This window comes from Tinamus guttatus, unplaced genomic scaffold, assembly GCF_059628265.1.
Source record: "Tinamus guttatus ecotype Peru unplaced genomic scaffold, ASM5962826v1 Tinamus_guttatus_pri_ptg000058l, whole genome shotgun sequence".
NCBI lineage: Eukaryota > Metazoa > Chordata > Aves > Tinamiformes > Tinamidae > Tinamus > Tinamus guttatus.
This window is the reverse complement of record NW_028288592.1, coordinates 2,746,936-2,769,987: the sequence shown is the minus strand read 5'-3', so window position 1 is coordinate 2,769,987 and position 23,052 is coordinate 2,746,936. Positions and strand designations below refer to the sequence as shown.

At 35.8% G+C, this 23,052-nt stretch overlaps 1 protein-coding gene across 1 annotated transcript in view; it reads right to left on the bottom strand.

The window, feature by feature from the left end:
* Positions 1-23,052, bottom strand: part of MYCBP2 (MYC binding protein 2) — a 180,299-nt gene that overhangs the window by 79,145 nt on the left and 78,102 nt on the right. Inside the window, exons 24-42 of the mRNA XM_088540301.1 lie at positions 22,219-22,391; positions 21,042-21,167; positions 20,806-20,933; positions 18,714-18,805; positions 17,592-17,726; positions 17,417-17,500; positions 16,255-16,351; positions 14,233-14,425; positions 13,348-13,622; positions 12,192-12,413; positions 11,619-11,810; positions 10,352-10,558; positions 9,917-10,048; positions 9,198-9,376; positions 6,532-6,674; positions 5,880-5,980; positions 4,337-4,555; positions 2,494-2,719; positions 1,970-2,088 (exon numbers count right to left, since the gene is read on the bottom strand). Of these exons, the coding sequence (XP_088396427.1) occupies positions 1,970-2,088; positions 2,494-2,719; positions 4,337-4,555; positions 5,880-5,980; positions 6,532-6,674; positions 9,198-9,376; positions 9,917-10,048; positions 10,352-10,558; positions 11,619-11,810; positions 12,192-12,413; positions 13,348-13,622; positions 14,233-14,425; positions 16,255-16,351; positions 17,417-17,500; positions 17,592-17,726; positions 18,714-18,805; positions 20,806-20,933; positions 21,042-21,167; positions 22,219-22,391 (3,043 nt within the window). The remainder of the gene's footprint in view (positions 1-1,969; positions 2,089-2,493; positions 2,720-4,336; positions 4,556-5,879; positions 5,981-6,531; positions 6,675-9,197; positions 9,377-9,916; positions 10,049-10,351; positions 10,559-11,618; positions 11,811-12,191; positions 12,414-13,347; positions 13,623-14,232; positions 14,426-16,254; positions 16,352-17,416; positions 17,501-17,591; positions 17,727-18,713; positions 18,806-20,805; positions 20,934-21,041; positions 21,168-22,218; positions 22,392-23,052) is intronic.

The window sequence follows — 23,052 nt, the reverse complement described above, 5'->3', positions numbered from 1 at the left end:
TTGTATAAGAAAGCCTACCGCTTACAACACTCTAGTTAGACAAAGGTGCTGGGAACTTGTCCTTTAAAAGTGGAAAACGAGATGGGCAGAAATGAAGTGCACTGACCTGAACTGGGTCTTGCTGATATTTTTTTCTTTCAAGCTAGAGTAAACAGAGCAGTCACCAGAACTTATAGTCCTTTTCTGATCGTGTAACACTTTGGAAAATTGAATGAGAAACTTATGTGGTGTGTCCAATCACTTCATTTAAACTCCTTTAAAGTTAAGCTCATACTCCAAAAATGGAGTATTGCAACTACTCATTAAGGGAAAAGACTTAGACCATACTGGTAGATAACGTAGAACCTTTAAGGGGAACAAAGACCTTGCCTTAAACATGATTAAAAAGAACAGATATTGCTGTTATGCGGCTTCTGTGGGGGCTTCAGATCTGACATGCAAAGCAGCTTAAACCATATGACACTTCTTTTTCTATTTGTAGAATTTCTTTGCAGTCTGTTGTTAGACTCTTGACAATCTTGAGTGTCTTTAGTCGCTCTTGAGCCTAAAATCTCTCAGTAAAAATGGCACTCACTAGCACTGAAAGATGAACATTCATTGTTTTATCTCAACGAAGTGTTACTAGGTTGATTCCTCCTAAGCAAAAATTCTCTGGACACTGTGGCCACTGGCCACTTCTGTGCTTCCTGAGAACTCCTATTACCGTCTGGCACCGCAGTTAAAAAAATAATAACAATAATGGCACTTGCTCTATTGGCTCTGTCAAACACATGCTAGGCTATTATCAGTACTGGTAGCTGAAGAGCTATTCCTTCTTTCACGCTCTTTACTGACTTACTGCCCCCACTCCCTCTGTCCTAGCACTGGGGTTTAGTTGATGTGAAGGATGTGAATAAGTGTGTAAGACAAATAAAAGCCGGTGCAGCAAAGATCAACTTTCTCTTCTTCCTGATCTGCCTTGTTGCCTGCTCATTAAACCACTAGAATTAGCACAGGGAAAGAGTTAAGAGTTCCCACACAGGAACGCAGTTCTTGCCAGTAACACATATCTAATCAGCCAACAACTGCAGCCATCAAAAGTAATACAGCATTAACCAAAGATTACCCAATATTAGACTAATTAGATTATCTGTGTTATCTATAAATGTGATTTACTTCAAGCCAATGGGATAATCATAGCCAATAATCTTATGAAATATCTTCTGATCCACATCAGACTCATTATGAAATTTTGCAGAATCGCATGCTTTGAGAACTTGATGATGTGATCAAGCCTGAGCAGACTGCATGAATAAGATGAGGTAAATCTTTTGTGACAGGTGCAGTGTAAACAAGATGCAAAACTTGTGAAGTTCACATGAGGCCACAAACTTAACGCTCCCAAGACAAGGGTCTCGCTATCTTTTTCAAGTTATCACAATGCTTTGTATCAAAATAGTTGAGACAAAACATTCCCCCAAGTTCACAAAAACTGTCATCACATTCTTAGCGGTGACAGTGAAATATGAATCATTGTGAACATGAAATCACCAATTCTTTGGATTTAGAATAAAAGACTATGTCAGAATTTTAGGAAATATCATATCCCAATAATGTAATAGATAAAACTACAGTGCTACACATTTGTAGATTGTCACAGTTTATATATATATATGTATGTGTATATATATATACACACACATATATACACACACATATATACACACACACACATATATATACACATATGTATATATATCTATATACAAACATATATTCATATATATTCCTTCATATAAACAAACATATATTCAGATTTAAACATTCCAAACAAATAGCATCTGTTAAACAAATGTTTAGAAGTTTCATGAAAATCATTTTAAAATGTTATTCAGTCAGAAGTGGAAATAAAATTCACTTTCCAAAAAAGCTTGGTCTTAGACAAGGGAATCAAACAGGTGCCATTACAGCCATCCCACTTTTTACATACCTCATCAGATCCTGGACTAAATTCATATCCAATGGCATAACATTTGAAACCATAGAAACAAGCCTTTTCATCTTTCACATAGTCTGATGCAGTCTCCAGAGAAAAAAGTGCTTCATTTCCTTATAGGAAGCAAGAGAACACATCAAATAAATAAACAGGAACTTTCAACATTTATACTATTTTGCACGTTTCTACTACATAAACAAACATGAAACCTCCAGGCTTCATATGTAGCACACAGAAGATCTTGAGCAATACACAAAATGACCTCCAAAAAAAATCCCTAATATCAAGGTACTTCATTGATTTGCAAATAATGGCTCATTATAAACTTTTGCCAGCTTGGACTGAGACTTTCGCAATTGTTTTCTATGACAACTAAAAATTTCTGCAATCAAATTTTCCATTTGCAGAAAAAAATCAGACTTCTTTTTCAGTTTTCATTATTTTAATAACTCTTTTTATTTGCCTCATTATTTTAACTAGTCGCATTACTGGAAATTATAGCAATACATATTTATTACCTGGCAATACTAATACCATAGTGGGCCATCCTGAAGATCCAGAGAATTTTTTCAGCTCTATCCATGAATTAAGGTTTTCATGAACAGAACCATGCTTTGGTCCAAATCCTAGGCTCTGTGCAATTCTGACAGGAATCAGTAGACGAAGAACATCTTCTGACTGAGCAGTGCCACACTGAGTGTCAAACTCTATTGTTATCCACCTGACACATTCAGGAAAAGTCACCTAAAACAAAGCAGTAATCCCAAATCAATTATGTTTAGGTGGATTTTGTACATTTGGTTGCACATTTTCTTTTTCCTATTTTTTTTTTCCATTTAAACATTTCAGGTTGTGAATTTTCTATTCTCTATAGTAGTTTTGATATGTTTTCATGAACATTAATCAATTTTTCAAGATTATTCTTTGAAGTCCTGATACATCTGAAATGCTTTAAACTTACCTATATTGTAGTCATGTATGACAAGCTATGGTCACTATGGCCAGATTAGATGCTTGAATTTATGATTCCATTTGTGATCGTTTTTATTTCTAAATAAAGAAGCATTAAACTAAACAACCAGAAAAGTGCAAAGCAGTTGAAGCACCCTCATGAACACCGCCTGCAGCATGACAGCAGATAGCTACAGAATTTCAAAAGTAGCAGCATCTGAGACTAACACTTCACACAGGCTCCACAAACTTTATTATAACGGTAATAAGCATTACAACTTCAAGAAGCTTCAATGATAACTACATTTTCTACAATAGACATCTTGTTTTCTCAGCTCAAGCATATTAAAAATTAATGACTGCTGGCCTTACTTTATTCTAGACTTGCAGCCTTTGTATTTATTGTTTTGGAATCAGTGTCACTAAAGAACTCAGGGGGGATTCATATCAGGCGTGTCATTTACACCTTGGCTGTAAATTCGAGTAGACAAAATCAGCCTTCAGGAAAATAAAATTTTATTTTGAGTCAATCAATCCTATTCCACTTAAAGAGGACTTCAGTCTTGTGTGATCACAAACCACAGTCCAAGTTAAATCACAAAGAACTTAAGTAAACAGAATACACAACACTATACTATGCTACAATGCACAGCATTTTGACTGAAATTGATGCTAGGTATTTTTACAAAGAATCATTTTAGCATTAGGTAAGAATGTCTGCGATACGATTACATAAGGTCTACATAAAGACACCAAACTTCTAAATTCAGAAACAGGAGCTTCGAAAGAGCTTCCAGGCAAGCCATTTCAACCAGAAACTTTGGGACTCCACATTTACACAGTTTGCTTATTTTGATTCCTAGCAAGAAATAATTTATGCTTTTAAAAATAAATCTTAGGTAAGTTTGAGAAGAGTCTACAAATGATCTACATCTTTAAAGAAGACTACCAGTAAAAAGACTTATGTATTAAGAATGGCATATCAAATACTGATCTAGATTAAAAATTGAATAATATACCAACAAGTATTTTATTAGTGGTCTAAAATCAATAATGTCAAACCTCACATATGCACATACCCAGTGAGAGAGAACTATGTGCAAAATCTGTGCAGTCAGAGCAAAGAATCTGTGCATGACAGAGTAGTAAAATCTAACACTGAGCAAATGAAGATGCTTACATTAGTTTCTGCCATTGGGGTCTAAACCTACAGGCTTCCTCTTTACCTACCAAAGAACAGGTTTCTGCCGAGAGCAGTGCAATATCAACAGAGGAAATGCAGTCTCCTAAATTAGACAGTATGCGTCCCACCCTTGGCAACAAATTTTCACCTAGTCCATTTTCACAAAACCAAAAACACATATCGCAAGAATTTAGGAACCTGCATGCAAATGTAGAGTTGGGGCTTACCTTATAGTGTGTGACACAGGCTGGTTTATAGGGATGCTCGCTCTCCACGACGGCGTAGTGGTTAGAGGTAGTGCAAGCTGAAAGGCCTTGTTCTGGCTGGTTTCCTGTGGTGCTGTCCGTGGACTGATTTGGGTTAAAGGCTGGAGGGGCATATTTCTGATTCAAAATTGCCACGGAAGGAAGTAACTGTTGTACGAGGCCAAAGACTTCAACAGCAACCTGTGTAACACAATGTACAAAAAAGTTTTACTGGAGATTGGGTAAAAACACTGCTCACTTGTCTACATCCAGCTACAATGCTTTTTTTTTTTCTTTTGATATTCTCTATATCACTATCATACAATTGATTCAGCCCTATTTTGCAGTTCTGAATCTATTCAAGCCTTACAGGAAGAGCACCACTACATTCATCTCAGCCAAATACCCATCTTAGAGACTTAACAAAAAATGGAAGAAAAATCTGAGTTTGCAAACATGCATTCATTAAAACACCATCTAAACAACTGAAAAGCCATTAACAGCAAAACATTTGCTAAGAAAGACAAATGTTGTATTGAAGGCATATAGCTAGCAATCATTCAATTACACTGTTTTATCAAAAGTTATTTTTCAAATATTCAGCTTATGTATCTCTACACTGTACAAAATAAACACACTCTCCCTGTCATTTTTTATTGTTTTCTCAGAGCAGAAGGGCTCTTGACCTAGGATTCATCATGGTAACAAAGTAACTTGAAATTCTTCTTAATAAAATGAATGCACTAGATTTTAAGCTGCCAGTCCTCCTTCCTTCTCCCTTAAAGAGAACTTATAGTTCAGAGAGTTGATAGCTACTGGAGAGAGAGATAATTCATGAAAAAGCAATAAAATACTGTCTATCAGCTATGGATTAGGAACATTTGTAAATCTGTTCACAGATTTAAGCCCATGACTTCAGACTGGTAAGGTTCCCTATGCTATATTGCATATTAATTCGATTGAATTTGATGTTAGGTATTTTTACAAAGCATTAATTTAGAGATATTCCAAAGACTGTTCCAGGGCAAACACATGCAAGCATGCTCTGCCACTGAAAAGTGAGGCTGTTTTTACTTATATTTTGCCATATTCCCATTTCTAAATTTGGTAGACATAATTATTGTTTAATGAGTGACTACCAGTGCTTTAGATGTTCATTCTATAAATAGAAATTTTATAAATAAATAATAAAGGACATCCTATGCCTCTGAAAATCATCAATAAATAGCTAATAAACCCAGACCCCTCTAAGTTTTCTGGCTCTTCTTGCTGTCAAAGCCATTTTTCTTCTTCTCTGCTTCCTTAAGGCATCTTTTCACAATGTCTTCAAAGTAAGTAAAAAAAACACATGACTTCCCATGTTTTGAAAATTTTTGACTCTTGGAAAATTCATACAGAGTCCAGTGGTCAGATATAAATAACTTATCAATGTGCAAAAAAGTTCACATTTTCATAGTCTCAGCCTACACCTTTTCCTTATAAAATATTCTTAACTTTGTTCAGTAATTTCTATTGAGGAACATACCTTGGGAATAGCCGCCGCAACTGGTCCTATGTAGGCTATTATGAGGGGAAGCAGCATGGAAAACAGACTGGAAGAGCTGAGCAGTTCTGGAATGTCTTCAGCTAAATGAAGATAATTATAACACAGGTATTATAATATTCTGTAGCATAAATGCATCGCAGTTCAGAACACAACTTATTTTTCTGATGTGCTTTTCATGAGCTCTACTTCCACTTTTTACTTTAAATTACTTTCACCATAAAGGCAGAGTGGCTCAAAAATCAAACCACGTTTGATGTCTACATTTCTCAAAAGTAGATGTTTAAGTGCTTATTAATGCTTTATTTTCACCAGTTTCCCTAATCTCCACCACTGTACAAATTATTCAGTAAGATTTGGAACTGACCCACCAGCACAGTTTCTGGCTTACAGAACATTACCAGCTTTGATACTATGATAGCTAAATTGAAGAGTAGCTTTAGATGAGACATCTGTCTGAGACATCTCAAGTGCAGGATTGCTCACAGTTTGATAACTACAGCAAAGATCAGTTAGAAAAATATTCTTGGGAGGGCAGAAGAAAATATTATTACAACTATTGAAAGACTGAAATCCTACTTTCAACTCCTACTATCAAAGAAAGAAACTAAGCTTCAGTTTTGGAAGGTCTTACCATCCACAGCGAGAGCCCTGTGCAGGAGGTCTTTGGCCGCTCGGACAACAGCGCTCACAACGGAGAGAGCTCTGCTACAATTCTTATCTTCTTCATTAGCTTTGCTCAAAAGCTGTGACTGTAGATCTCCATCATACTCACTCCTGGGTGGTGGATTAAGTTAGAGTAAGCTCACAAAGCACAATATTAACATAAAAAAAAATGACTGATTGATTTTTAGCATATAACAGTTAAAATAATTCATTTATGATAGAACAACAAGAAACCATTAATACTCTTCCAAAAGCAGTTATAAGCAATAATACTCTTCCAGTTTCTGCAGTTACATAACTCGTAGAAGACCTTCTACGAGTCTTCTCCTTTCTCTCTACGAGATCCTCCTTATTCTAGATTCTAGATTTATTTTGCTTTAGAAATACAACATTGAGCTAACCTTAATGCAGAGATTTCTCCTTGAAAGTAGGTTCCCCTAACCAACTTATGGAGTTGATAAACAAAACTACTCACTTGAGACATATAAGTGATATTTTTGAGTCAAAACACTCCAGAAATAACTTTTAACTAATCCAAGCCCAGTCTATGATAAGTGATCTGTCTTTGGCATAGACAACTTAAGTCACTCAGTCACAGGTGAAGCAAGTTTCCAATTCTCATTTGGATTTCTTACATTTAAACCTCATGCAACCAAATGAAATGTACAGCAAAGATGCTTATCCTTCTCTATGAATTAAATTAAGCATTCTTACAAATCCTTATATATCTATGGATTTCTTTCCCTAATATTGTAGTATCCCTCTTTGGAAAGAGGATTTGATTACCGTCTCATTTTAGAATTTCTTCAAACAGAGAAAAGTTTCTCTCAGCTGGCGGGGTTCACATACTCTAAAACAGTACAACATTCCTTCCTTTACTTTGGGCACGAGATGAGCGAACTATAACAGCATTCAACAAAATACAGACTCTCAAGTCAAATTTGCTCTGCAATGTCAAGTACTTCTTTTCATGAGACCCAGTAGTTATGCTTCCCAGAGGAAAAGCCTGAGAAACCTGCCGGTTTATCTAGCTGCGTCAGAGCCCTTATCTTTGTTATCCTAAGGAAATGAGAATACGAATAGCTCTTTAGAACAGCTTGAATGATGGTTTAACAAGACTGTTTAGGATGAAGATTTACTCCAATGAAACAATTGATGAAACAAAACATATTTTTCTGGATTTAATAAATCCAGAAACTGTCCTCGATCACAAGCTGAGTCACAACTTTTGTTACTTAAACTTTGGAAGAGATGAAACACATCTGAGCACTAAGCTACTGTGAAGAAAAACAGACAGGACATTTAGCAACTGAGGTCACCCTCGGGTACAAATCTTCCAAATGCCATGAAAGGCTAGAAATACTTTCCAACAATCATTTAATGCACAGTCCTGCAGTTTCTAAGATAGAACTTTTCATTTCTCCAAAACACTGACACTTTAATAGGAGTAACTGATGAAATGATGAGAGCACTTGTGCAATCCTTTTTTTCTTTTTTTTTTTTTTTTGTTACTGTGTGCTACAACTGTAACTTTGCTGGCAGGCGAAAGCCTTTTTAATTTAAATTTATTACTCGCTGGGAGACAACTCAGCAGTACAGTTTTAACAAATCCTTCCAATGCATTTCTCTCCCTATCAAAAGCATATTAACACACTTCTTTTGACATGGTCTTTCTTGGCATTTGTATAAGCAACAACTGTCAGATCAACTCTGCTTGTATTTGAAAAGCCTTAAAGTACAAGTGTGGTTTTTACAAGCCCTGCTGATCAACTTACTGTTCATTACTGACATGCTGAATCTTTGTCTTCAAGTACGGCAAATCTGATTTTTAAAATATAGTTCACAACTACCTTGTATCTTCCAATATACTATTACTAAAATTTTGCTGGCAACTATTTCTTCCCATTTTAGCACCTCCAAAGTTGTTAAGATTACCACCTGCTTGTGACAACTCCTAGTCCAAAATGCATCATTTTGTTGTAGCACTACTTACCTTCGCCTTTTGTTATTGTTTTAATAGGATGACATAAATCTGAATACATTTCCCATATAACTAGGAATCAAAATAAATTATGATTCCGTGCTTTTATTTCTCAGATCTATCAACGATGAGCTATTCACCACAGAAATTGATGGATTCTTAAAGGTGTGTAACATTTCTTTGCTGAACAGATAATGGAAGTAATTCTTATATTCAGATGTCCTCAGAGAGAAAAATGCTTCCAGGGACTAGTTTCAGAAAGGAAAAGCCTTTCCTCCTCTCCCTCAAAAAACTCTCATGTTATAGGAAAAACAGAGATTGAAGTAGTTCATTTAACCCATTTCCTATATTACAATGTAAAAGCTGGAGTGATAATGAATATAACAAGAGAGATGAACTGCCAGAATATTCATCAAATTAAAAAAAAAAAGAGAATGGGAAAAGACTGAAAGAGACAGAGAGCAACCGGTGCCCCAAAACTGTCTTCACAAAATAACCTAAGACTGAAACATCACTGAAAGAACAAGATACTGCTGCTAAAGAATCTCTCTCCCCTTACCCACATGCTTTTTTACAGACATAAATAGATGTGGTACAATATTAAAGTGGTTTTATTCACTCTTCTGGGAAATGGATCATGACAGCTCACAAACCTGTAATAAAGAATCTGGGGAATTTGTCCTCGTGTTTGGTTTGTGCCGTTACTGCTCAGGCTGCATGTGCTAAACGTGAAGGTTACCCCATCTGGACACTGAACTGTCGTCATCCCTCCGTCTCCGTTGGCGGTTCGGCTGCCGTAGTTCCTCAGCCGAACTGCGTACTTCACGTTTTCCTCGTGAAGGAGAGGCAAAAATAATACACGGTATAGAACAAACAGACAGGCGAGGTTCATGAAAGTAATTATTATGTTACATGAATACTTCAAAGTGCAAAAAGTGCTGCAAAGCACTCAAAGATGTAATTAATTGAAAAAGAACTAGCACTTCGCAAAAGTAAAAATTACTACCTAAAGCTGCTCTCAAGTTACAAAGCATAATTTATGTAAAACATTACTTATTACTTGGAAAGTGACCAGTTATACAATAAAGTTTGCTACCAAATGGCATATTAAAACTCTGCACATTGGAGAATATTTAAAGTACTAAACAAGGGATAATATATTCTATGTTATTATAAAAATTAAGATTTAATTTCTTTTTCTGACAAGATTTGCACTTTTCAGTTACAGAGTGACAGAAAATTTATAACGTAAATGTCTTAAGATCATTTTTTTAAATGTGTAAAGAGAAAATAATTCATTTGTAATATTCTAAATTTTGGTATCTTTAGAAGTCATATGAAACCCCTGGCCATGTATACTTCATTTATTTACCTTCAGTGGCACAACTTTGTCAAGTCTGATTTCAGCTATGTCACTGGGAGAATCATCTGTGGTGTAAGTTCCTTTAACTAACTCTAAAGATGTCCACCTATGAGAATGAGTTGAGTCTCCGGTGTGATCACTCTGATTCAAGAAAAAAAAAAAAGCCGTTTTAATAGGTTTGTAATGTAAATAAGTGACACGTTCAATCAAAATACGTTACATTTTCTTGCATGAACAATGATAAGGAATACAGTGGACAAGGTATGTAACTTGCAATATCACAAAAAACACTCCCCAAAACAAACCAAGAAACCCTTAATGCACTGTTGTATTGGCAGGCGAGGCTGTGTAACAATACATATTATACCATAAAACATATTGTGAATAACTCTGAGGTTACTTGGGTTCCCTTTTTTTTTTTTTTTCCCCAGGTAAAATACTTACATCATCAACTAATACTTCCAACTCATACTCATGAATTCCTCCTCCTCCATAAACAGAAAATCCTACTACAACTACACTAGGTTTGTCCACAGAGAAACATATTGCATCAGGGGATCCATTCCCAGTATTCCAGCTTCTTCCCTGACTTGTTTTAGTGAAGCGATTTGGGGTGGACTTGACAGAATGGAGAGAATTCAGTCCATCGACCTGTAGAAGTGAGATACAAGCAACATTTAATAAAGCGAGGTTAATTAAATTGACTTTTTTAACACAGTAAATCAAAAAAGAATAAATTATAAAAAATGCCACTGTTAGAACTTCTTTCCAGCTTCAGATAAAAAGAAATATAATTCTGTATAATTCCAAAATGTTCAAATATTTTAAATATACATTTAATAGGATGAATCAGCATAGCTGATACCTTAAACATGTTTAAAAAAGAAGAGTTAGATACATATGCCTTTGCTAAAACCATGATCAGGAGGGGAAAACTACATCAGAAACCATCTTTAATTGAGAGATTATCATAAACTGGTTCCTTTCTGTCAAAAAATCTACTGGTAGTACACCCAAAGTGATGTGTCTTTGTTAAAATGAATGTACATTTCTATCATTCAAAGATATTACAATCCTGTAAGAGGGGAATCTTAAAATCCAGAGTTTCATAACCACACACCATAGTTAAACTCAAAAGGACGCTCAATTTTCTGATGAAAAGCAGATAAACAAGAAAAATTCTATTGAAGTCTCATTATTTCTTACATTTCCATATATGTATGCATGCAAATACATGTATGTCTATTTATACATATAAAAGGGGGAGCTACACAATGCATGAACAAAATAGATCACAAATTCTGACTCAAAACCAAAAACATGATAGAATAAAGCATACAAGGCACCCACAATGCCATCATTGGCACACTGATGTTCAGAAACGTGGAACTGCCTCCAATGTGTACTGAAAGAATGTATTTCAAGTACATAAACACCTATACAAATGTGCAAAAAGAAAAACCCTCTAAAGAAATCTTCAAAAAAAAAACACTCAAAAAGAAATACTGCCGTAATGAAGTAGCTAATCGGGGGCAGCATTTCACTAATACAGTGAACACTTGCTTTTAGAACTATGCCAGACATCAGAAAGTTACTAGAGAAGAAGCAAGATTTGGGAAAGATCTATACACCTCTGTAACCGCATATATCATATCAATAATACAAATGCCCTGAAAGACTTTTATTAAGAATGATTTTACAGCAGCCTCACCTCGGATCCCAGTGCAGACGCCGTAAGCTCACTGACAACACTAGCCAGTAACCCACAGGTATTAGAAACAAGGTGTGAAGAGAAAAGCTCATTTTCTCGCCTAAGGCTGTTCCGCACTGGTAAAACAACAATGACCAACATCTTTTCCAGCACTTCCCGAAAGCTTGTCATCCCTGAAACATTTTCTTCACTCTGTGATATGAAAAAAGAGAATTTAGAAAAGACAACTTGCTTTTCACCTCTTATAAACATCAGGTAATTGAAGAGTCAAGAAAACATAGGCAACAAGAGGCAACAAAAGAACAACTCTAAAATATACTTATTATATGATTTCGAAAAAGGTGTAATGATCATATTTGCTCAAACATTCTCTATGTAAGAATAACTGAAAATTTTCAGACTAAAAGATAAAGTTTTGATAAAAGTGTACATTTCTGAAACAATCCAGTTGGAAGGAAACATCTGGGCAAATTCAGCTACAAACTTAAAAAGCCCAAACTACAATTTACATAATTGCTCATGTTCAGCTGCCAAACTGAAGGCATTGTTCCATTTTTAGACTATTATCCTCACCTGACTAAGTTTTTCCATGTGGGCCACCAGCAGAGGGAAGCGGTGGGCCAGCGCGGAGTCGTTCTCGGTGCTGACCTGCTTGACCATGGAGCGCAGGAGCGCCTCCCCGTCGTAGGCGATGGGGAAGATGGAGGTGAGCTTCACCGACGTGTGGCACAGCGCCGACATCACCGCCGCGAGCAGCCGGCTGCTCGACGTCTTGAAGTTCGCTTCCTGGATGTCCTAGAAAGGGAACGGGGAGTGAACGGAAGGGCAGAGCCCCCTCCGTGAAGAGCCCATGCAAAAAATACACATCACAAAGAGGTAGCAGCAGGCTCAAAGTTGGTTATGTTTTAAAATATTAGGATTTTCTGTGTATTCTCAGTATTAAAGCAGCGCTTCCCTTTAACACCTCCGTATCTTAAAATACTTCATGTCTGAATCTTCACAGAACTCCGGGATAAAAGAGAGATGCTTTCATTCTGCAAGTCTTGTGTTCACAGCAGAACCAAGAAGTGAGTGTATACCTGAATCCTGCACACGAAGCTGGCTACCCTCTTCCATTTTCCTAGCAACTTTCAGACAATTTCAGAACAACAGACACAGAACTAAAAAAATAAAACTTTTTATGTAATTCTTGCAGCATTGGGAATGAAAAACAACTTTTGAAAAGAGCGTTCCCGTTTTATTGTAATCATAAAATAATATAAATAAGTAATTTTATACACTGTTAGCTCTTCTGTGAATTTTACTTTATCTCACAATGAAACTCAGAACTTACATTTAAATCTTTTGAATCTGAGCAATTAGAATTTGCTTTTGGACATACATTTTAAAACAATGAAGCCACTTAAAATTACTTTGGGATCATGAGACTTTTTGAAGACAAAACTCTATTATAATTGATTAAATAATTTAATTGGAATAATATGTTACAGGACTGATTCTTCCTTGAATTTTAAAAGGCTTAATGGGTTTTAAAGACAGAAGGTCCTAGTCCTTTTTGAACTTGGACATGTTTTTTTTTTCATAGAGATTAAAAAGAAACATGGAAGAATTCAAGTGGCAAAACAGAACGAACAAAAACAGGAATAAAGAAAAGAAATACTGTTTGGCCTTTTCTTTGAAGAAAACAACAAAGTAAGCTGTAATATTCACTTGCAGCATTTTAGTGTACCTGATCCAAGCAATTCAGCAAGTCACAAAGGCATGCCCACTGGAGAGTTGGCGTGGGATAGAAGGAATGGAAGCAAGCTGTGAAAGTATTGTGGCATTCCTGAAGAACCGCTTCTAAAAGGCTCAGGGGCTGGCTGAGATACCCTTGAGGGTCATTATCCAACTTCACCATGCAGTGATCAACTCCTTCAGATAAGATTTTTCTCAGCAAAGTCCTAGTTTTTCCAATGCAATCCGCTAGTTTGCTGGTTTCTTCCACAACTGCCTTAGCTGTAGCTACAAGGTAAGAAAAAGTAGTGCATGACTGTAGAAAAAATTAAACATTTCTGTACACATATTACACACGTGAGCAGAGCAATCAGAAGTTAGCAATGTTGATGAATCTACGTTTAGAGAAGTTAATTTCACACTGCAAAATATGGAAAGGTGGAGAAGTAAAAATTAAACTACATCAAAGAAACCTGAGTATTAGAAATTTGAATTTCCAGTCTTTCATAATATATTCTGCATTTTAATCTAAACATTGTTAAACTACAGGAATGAAAAACAGATACTGTCTTTCAAATGTAAATAGACCATGCCCCCTAGCAAGGCAGCCACAATGTACAAAAATGAGTTAACACAAGCTACAAAGTAGTCCAAAAGAAAGTGACTATATAGCCAAAGAATAAATTAATTTTAAAATATACATGCAGTGCTGCATGCTTGATTATGTACATAATGTTAACATCTCATTTTTTACTGCAAATTAGTAACTGCTCAAATGGAAATGTGTGCAGGCAATTTCACCGCAGCACAGTTAACATGAACGTTTAGACCAAATTTTCCACGTCCCATATACCACTATTTGCTGATAAATATGAATCCAGTGAATGAAAAAATATACCTGATATGGGATATATTTCACAGGTGTAGACCCTCAGCAACCTCAGACAGCAAGTGCCCACAAAGCGCAGCCTTTCTAAATCCAAGAGGGTAGCAGTGTACTGGAATCCTTTCAGCCCACGAAGTTCTTCAACTCCGAGCACCAGCGTGGTCCAACTCCAGTGCAGAATGCTCAGTAAAGACTCAAAGCACTCCTGTTTCACAAAGTGAAGGATGCAGAAAGAAGATTTTGCACCCCAAACCCAGGGAAACTTTCAGCATTAGGATAAGATGAAAAGCAAAAGGCTTTCCATGAAAACATATTTACACCTACACACATCTATCATACATCATAGGAAAACCCTTTTGCTTGAAAGTAAGAGAACTGAGAATGCAGGAGATACTGCACTACATTGCTTCATAAAATCAATTTATAATGTATTATCATACATAGCATGCTTTGTCCATGGAAGTCTTTCAATTATAAAACAATTGAGAAGTAACAACTGTTTCTATTCATCTGTAACAACAGATTTGCAGTAATTTTCCCTTGCTGAATCTGCATACAAATAAAGAAGGACCTACTTTTAACAAAACACATTATTGCCATAATGGCAAAGAACTCTACCAGGGCTGGGTTTGTTTTAGTTTTAAATAGTATGATGTGCAAGGCCCTGGGGGGGCTATGCAACTATCTCATCTACAGTACTTGAAGCTTCAACAGAAGTGCATGGTGGTTCACAAGAAATTTAACAGTTTACAGAGTTTTGTTTGTCGAAAAATTTGCTTCCACTGTTATTAAATGTGTTTAGTAGTTTCGTATATTTGTACCTCAGAAGGCATCTGGGTACCTAGGGCAAGTATTTGGAACTGAATACCTTCAAACTGCAGGGAAAACCTGATTGTTCAAAACTATTTATAAATATGTCCAGAATGCCTAATTGTCTCCAGAAAGTCAAATCTCTCATCCCAAATTCAGATCTATGGTGAGGAGGGATAACAGCAGGAAGAGGAGGATACAATGCAGAACATTAAAGCCATAGGACAGCTTAGGGCAAACATCTTTAAGCAAATGGATATATCTGTTAGTAGGCTGCAATGATATGGTTACTAAAAATGCAAGACATATAGAAAATACATTTCTAGAAGAAATCTTAATAGCAGAAGCTCATCCTGCTCACTAGGGAATATCAAAGAAAAGGAAAATGTAAGTAAGAAAAACAGCTGGTTAAGAAATTAGGCAATGGGATCTATATGGGTATCTGTATTTCAAGTAGACTATTAGTTGAGGATACGGACAGGGTAAAACTGAAAAAGAAATAAGTGTAATTTGTGACTGACCAAGAAATTATTTTACTTTTAAAAAAATCAATTTGCCTTACCCTGCCTTAGCATGTTGCATTTCAACTTAACGCAGTATTCTCTCCCGCAAAACTGACTAAGCTCCTGGTGCATTTCCACAATTGCAAATGTCTTCTATTAATACCTGCATATTCTGTGCCTATTAATACTCCTTACCTCAGCTTACTAAAGTTTAATTAAATGCTATCTGAATCTTAATGCGTACTGGAATGTATCCAAGAGGAAAATTAATATTACCAATGACTAATTAGCACTTACAGGACTTCATAAGCCACATAAGAGAGCATATGATGAAGCTCCCTCAAAACTGCAGAGAATTGTTAATATATAATTTCTTGGAGGAGTGTAAGGCTTGTATAGTGAATGTAACCAATAACTACAAATTCAAAAAAAAACCCCAAACAATTAGGTCATTCATGGGAAGTAAATTAAACTTTATAAACAAATGCACTTCTAGGCTCTCAGGACAATCAGGACAATATTAAAGTTAGCTAGACTGCAGTTTATATCTGAACTCTTCAGAAGAAGAAAGAAAGTTGTAACACCATGTTTATCAGTGTACCTAGCCACTGCTTGCTGAAATACACAAGAAAATAATTATTAGCTATTTCCACACGCACATCTCAAATTGTAATTACAGAGGAGTGAGCAGGAAAGACACAGGGTACTTGATAATACTCACTACAGAGACAGTTCTAGCAAAAGATCTCTTTAGAATATGCACAGGTTCACTGGTCTGCTGTTTGCCTTTGGACGCACTCCCATCACTTGTTGGCAGTCTGGAAAGGGCAATTTAAGAACAGACTTAAAATCTGCACAAAACTTTACTGCTTCAATTGGTCGTTAAATAAGTGGAAGAAAAGTTTAACAGAATTATCCTGGAATGATCAATGTTAGCACAATTTCTCCCAGTTCCCAGTACTTCGAAACCAACGTCGATGATCTCGATTTCTGCTCAGCTTACAGCCTTCAATTAGGTCAAGATCTAAACGCGTATAGAACAGGTATATACTGCACGTCTTCCAATGGCATTTTTAAGATTAGGAAAGTTACTTCACTAGTATGTGTAGGGCACATGTTCATTTTTTACAGTGAGATGTTTGTGCATAACAAGCATCTAGAACCAAATCTTTTTTTTTGTGCCTGTTATCTCATTATTGATGGAGGAAAAAATGAGTCCACACCTCCCGCAGGCAAACACAGGTTGCAGCACATCTTTATCCTTTTTATTCCAGCCCAGCTGCACCCTGACAAGGACATGGTAAGAGGACAGTCACAGAACTGGAACAGGTATAGGAAAAAATGGCATCATCTAATACGTAGCTGAGTTAATCTCAAAATATGCTGGTAATAGAGTGAAAGAGTTCTTGCTTATTTTATATAAGATTACATAACATTTGCCATAGGAATAATAAATTCACAGTAATGAATTATGAGGCACAATTTGTTTGGGGTTGTCATTAAAATCATTTGTGAAAATCTGATAGTATGCTGCACTTAAACTGAGCCCTGCTAAACAGAATACTTTAGAACTAGCCAAAAAATGAAGCTTGCTAGTCAAAAACATCGGCGTCTACAGAACAAAGTGACACCTTTAGATCTTGTTCAAATTAAGTTGCATATATGAAAAATGACCTTTTGAAGAAAATCACAGAGAAATAACTTTTGGTATACTGTACTTACCACTGTTCTCAAAGACACTTCAGGCTTCCCACACATTTTTCATATTCTAATTTCCTTAACTAATCATGATAATGATGTGATGAAACATGTGCTTACTTTTGCAGGCCCTCTGTTTAAAAGACTTATCAATAAATTGCTCTATATGCAGGCCAAAACATTACCTGTAGAGTAACTGAGGAATCTGCCCTGCATTAACATCTGTACCATTATTTGATTTCTTGGAACTTTTAAACTGAAAGACAACACTGAAAGAAAGGAAGAAAGAAAGAAATAAATATTATTCAAATAATACCAAATCTCTTATTTTATATAAAAATACAAAAAAAACCCACATACCCATCATCTGTAGTAATAGAGGCCTGTCCGTGAGATCCACAATCACTGCTAGGCCCCGACACTCTTGCCCAGGCTACGTACCACCAACCAGCTTGTAAGAGAACTGGTTCATCAAACATCATGGCATACTTTTCTCTGAGGAGCAAATTTTGAAAAAGATACAACTGAATTAGCTCATGTACAAACACTTGGCACATTATATCCTCTTTACAAAAGAACATTTTATATTAAGAGATTAAAAAATTAAAGAGAATTAAGATAATAATCTCTCAGACATACTATTGATATCCAACATTAAAAAAATACTTTGCTAAAAAACACATTGTTGCTTTTTTTCTGGACCTCAAACAATTAGATAACAGTACAGTATAATCAGATAATCAGTATCAGATAATCAGATTATAGTTGCAATTACTACTTCAAGTAAAACTTTGCTGTAAATTTTTGCTTCAACTTCAAGAAATTCTACGTTATTTCTTTTTAAATGTTGAGTTTATATACAAATTTTGAGGAACTGCATATGAATATTTAAGAAAGTAATAAAATATATATTTAGTGGTCATGATACCTACAGATTAAGCCTAAGAGAATTAGCCATGGCTGACTTTATCAGGAAATTCCTTCCCAGCAACAGGGAATCGGAAAGCCACTAAAACATGGCTGATCCTTTTCAGACGCATAAAACAGTCCAAACAATAACTGCTCCTATTTTCTGAGACCCATAATATGTTAAAATAAAACATTTTTGTTTGGTTAGTTATCAGAAATTTAGGCTGTAATTTTAATAAATTGAATGATGAGATGCTTAACACAAACAGACATTTGTTTTCAAAGCATCCTTTTGACAGAACTATGCAAAAGAGCTGAAATGTTTTGCTTTGTCTGCTCCTCACATGAATACAGGATTTGACTTTGATTTGTATGTGGTCTGTCATTTTTTTCATATATTTTGGTTCAGTAAAACTTTTATGCTACATGCAGACAAGTGGCATCCGGTTGGCAGCGAGTTTGTTAAGATATTCAAAAGCAGATTTTCAAAAGTCGTCTGGACAGAGTCCCGGGTAAATATTTTTTAAATGAAGAAAACGAGAATAAGTGAAGTAGATGACGAAAATGTCTTACCTAGCAGCACAATCATATGCTAAGACATCTGTTTCAGCAAGAAGGTCCCCATCAGTCTCATGGTCCCCCCCATCAGGACCCAATTCAAACAACTAGTGGAGTTAAAAATAATAAATAAATAAATAAAGTAAGGCTTAGGCATTAGAAACTTCATAACATCACTTTTTTTCTGTCTGAGATTCTGTTAAGTTTCTACTGCTATTCTTCCCTAAAATGATGGCTGGTTTGCTAGACAGGTAAATTTCCACCTGGAGGTCAGGATTCTGTAATATCATTTTCTGTTAGATAAATAATGGTTAACACTGGCCTTCCAACCTTGCCCCCCAAAATATTGTGGTGCTGAATGGAGGAAGTCCCTTAATCTTGCTGGTGAGTCAAATATAGAGCAGCTGAAGGAGACAAGGGATTTCCCTGAGCAGCTGTTTTTACACACCTTCTATAGTTATCTAAGAAAGCCTCTGAGGAAACCAGAGCTTGATCCCATAGCTAGTGGATGAAGCCTTAAGGTTAGACAGAATGTAAAGACTCTCCCTGATTGAAACACACTAGAAATACAGCCAACTAACAGGGACAGTCTGACTGCTTAGCAGAGCTAGCCAGGAAAGCCACAAACAGGTGATGACTAGGAGAGAAAACAATACAAAGTGTTTTTACACTCAGGTAGGTTTGAAAAAGGCCCACGATACATATCTGTGACTTCTTTTAAACCTCTATTTCGTACCCAGTGCATCTGTGGTAAAATTGGCAAATGTTATATATGTGTGTGTGTGTGTGTGTGTATATACATATATATATATAAAGCAGGTTATAGACAAGGATAACATACATATTTACACACACACATATATATACACACATATAACATATATATCCACTTACGTAAGTGTATATATATGTTGTGTGTGTGTGTGTATATGTTATATGCGTATGTGTGTATTATCCTTGTCTATAACCTAAGCCTAGACAACTAGGAAAAAAAAACATACTAGAGTGTTTGATGGGGCTATCATGCCCTTCTTACAGCATATAAAATATTGGTCATGTTTTTTAAATCTCTGGGTTTTTCTTAATCATTTATAATTCTCAGTAGGTACGACCACTTATTTCAGAAGATACCCATTTTTTTCCCTAGACGAATGTCCATATCCCATCAATTTCCCTAAAAGAAATCTTAATAATCAGTAATTTTACTCATTTGAAAACAGAAAGATTTCAGCAACCATCTACATGACAAAAATGTTATTAACATTTTCTGCATTGCACATTTAATAGAAATCTCATACAGATTTTAACTCGTTCCTTTTCACTGTCTTCCAAGAAGCTGGAAGTTGAAAAGTTTCTGAAATCCTTAATAAATGCAGCAATACAAGTTACTTATCAGAAACCGGATTTCTCTCATAATCACAATGTGGGTTTATAGGTGTTTTTCTATACAAAGCCAGATTATATATATATATACACACACACACACACATATATATATAAAATAGAGCATCTGTGCTTTATTTTCATTATCATTATGTTTGGCATAAAGCAGAATTAAGCACGTGTGGTGACCCTACAATTCACTCTCAGTTGAATTACAACTGAGAAGCTATGCAGAGAGCAACCTGAGAAAAAAACGGATAGGGATGGCAGGAAAAGACAACTAAGATAGCTGGAATTCCTTCAGGAACATGCCCTACAGAAGGATGCCTTCCCATTTTGGAGAGGCAGTCCTACAGGTATCCTGAACACAGTAGATGATGCCCACCACACCACATCTACATTTTCTACAGGGGGACCTCACAGACTTTCATGAAAATACCTCCCAAGACAATTCCACCCACTGTCCGAAGACACCTGAGATGTCACAGCATTTACTGAAGGTACGGATATCCTGGACAGGTAAGAATGGTAATTCTCAGTTCGTTGTCTCCTCCACCTTACCAACATATAACTCATTACTTCTTCTATTATCCTAGCAAGATTCTTCTCCTATTACTGCTTTAATTATACAACTCATTTATCAAGAAATAAAATTACAGTTTTAAATGGTATTTCTGAAGTTTTGATTTTGAGAGATAATTCTGCTTTTTAAAAACTATCTTACCTTTATTTTCGCAGTGTATTCACCCCTACCTCCAAAAAGACCAAGCCCACCTAACAAAATGTCTGTATCCGCACAGAAACGGATAGCTTCCACCGAGTGGGCTGAATAGCCCCAACCTCCTCCGTGACCTACAGAAAAAACAAAAACACAACAAAAATGCAGTTAATCTATATTAATTAGTCTTTTATTCCACAAGCCTAATTAGCTATTGCAGTAAAACCTTACTGTGTACATACTTTCAAATCTGTTAACAATGCTGTAGTCTTCTTTAGAATAAACTTTCATTACTGCTTGAGTCTCTTCTTCCGTATTTGCTACACCCATTTTTAAGTCCTGCATAGCAGCCAACGTATCGAGACAACCTAAAAGAAAGCAAAATCAAGAAACACTCAAAATGTCTTACTGTTCACTACAATTGGTGACTTAAAATGAGTAGCAGTAAAAAAGATCACAGCAACAAAACTGCCTTGTCCTTAAACCACAGGTACACTGCTGAGTATCACTTTAAGTTTACTAGGTCACTTGTGTAGAACCTAAGGTTTGCTATTGAAGACCAGTTTTATTTAGTCAATTCATCTTCCTGATTAACCAAGAAACATTATCAAACCTACTTTGTGAATTTTTCAACAGCAAATAAATTGCTAGCAACATACTCTATTTTTTGCTTCCTATATTGCCAAAAAAGAACTGAAGTAGCAACTGAATTACAAGCAGATTTGAGAACCTTCATACAAGGCATTTTGTTTCATATACATGGATACCTAGCATAGCCTCTATTCTGAGTTGGATACCAAAAAGTACTGTTTAAGTTAAGTATCGCTGCCTCTCTAACACATAGTGGGGGACAGAGTACAAGGAAGTGATCCCTCCGCACTCTCATGGAATAAGTTCCCAAATAATTTCCAAAGCTGAGCTTTGAAGCCTTGAGTAAGTTACATATGGCCAGTTTATAGATGGATATGGTGAGTCTATTCTTTATTTCAGTATGCTTTTTGACTAGAAATGGAAATCAAAGTACTCTTAACATCTGATTATACAAAACTACACAAAAGGAATTTGAATTATCCTATACTTGTAAAAATGTGAATATATGAGATAGGTATTTTTTGTGTTTTGGAGACTCCATGGTAAATTGAGCAGTATTTCCTATGCTCTGCATCCTATTGAAGATGATTAACTTCACTTCTGCTTACCTCTAGAAGCAGGTCCCAACTAGAACTCCAAGAGCCTCTAGAATCACCAAGATGGTAGAGAGCAATGATTCTGCTTAAGTGTTAATAGCAATGAGGATAGATTATCAATTCAATTTTTAACTCAAAAGCCAGAAAGCTGTCACATTATAATTTATTTAAACATGATGCAGTGTGCCTTGACTTCATTCATGCTTCTGACTCTTCAAGTATAAATGCATACCTAGAATGTGCAAAGCTGCATGAGATCTGGTGGTCAGAGCTTTGGAACCTGTCGGCAGAGCAAGTTCGGGACTCAAAATACTGCACCGGGACTGCATGTCCGGAGCGGAGGGAAGTCTGGAATCGGCAACTACCGCGTTGTAGCTCCACAGCTCCCTAGCGCTTGGTCGAAACCTAGAGCAAGACAAAACAGAGTAAGCTAACTTTCATTTGCTGTTTAAGAAAAACCCTAACCAAAACAATTTTTTTAAATAACTTATATTTAAATTTCATAAACTATAAACTTTGTATCCAACTATTAAATTTAATGTAAAATGTTGATTTGCTAGTACAAAATGTTAAAATTGAACATCACTATGCCAAATATATAAGCTTAGTTAGAGGAAAACACTAACAGATGGAAAAAAATAGAAATATTGTTATATTTCAAGTTAAAAAAATATATTATGGGTTTACAAATTTCAGAAAATGTCAGACACTTTTCATAGCTAATAAATATTGAAGTGTCTAATCTATTAAGAAGCAGGAAGCGACTAGCAAACAGATAAAATGGCAGATGTGCTGAAGAATTGTAAGTTTTATTTGACCTTTTAAAATGGATTCCACTGCATTGTGAGCATTTTAAGAAGGATTACAGACAACAGTAGCATAAACAAGAGAACACAGAAACTGTCTATATTATAGATCAAGGTGCAGAAAAATAAAATAAAAAAGAATCAAGTCTTTGATGTCTCTTTCTAACGGGAAGAGACTCTGGGAAGATGCAAGCCTATTAGTGTTCTGACGGAAAGGAAATGATTTTTTTACTTGGTATACTCTACTAAAAATCCAAAAA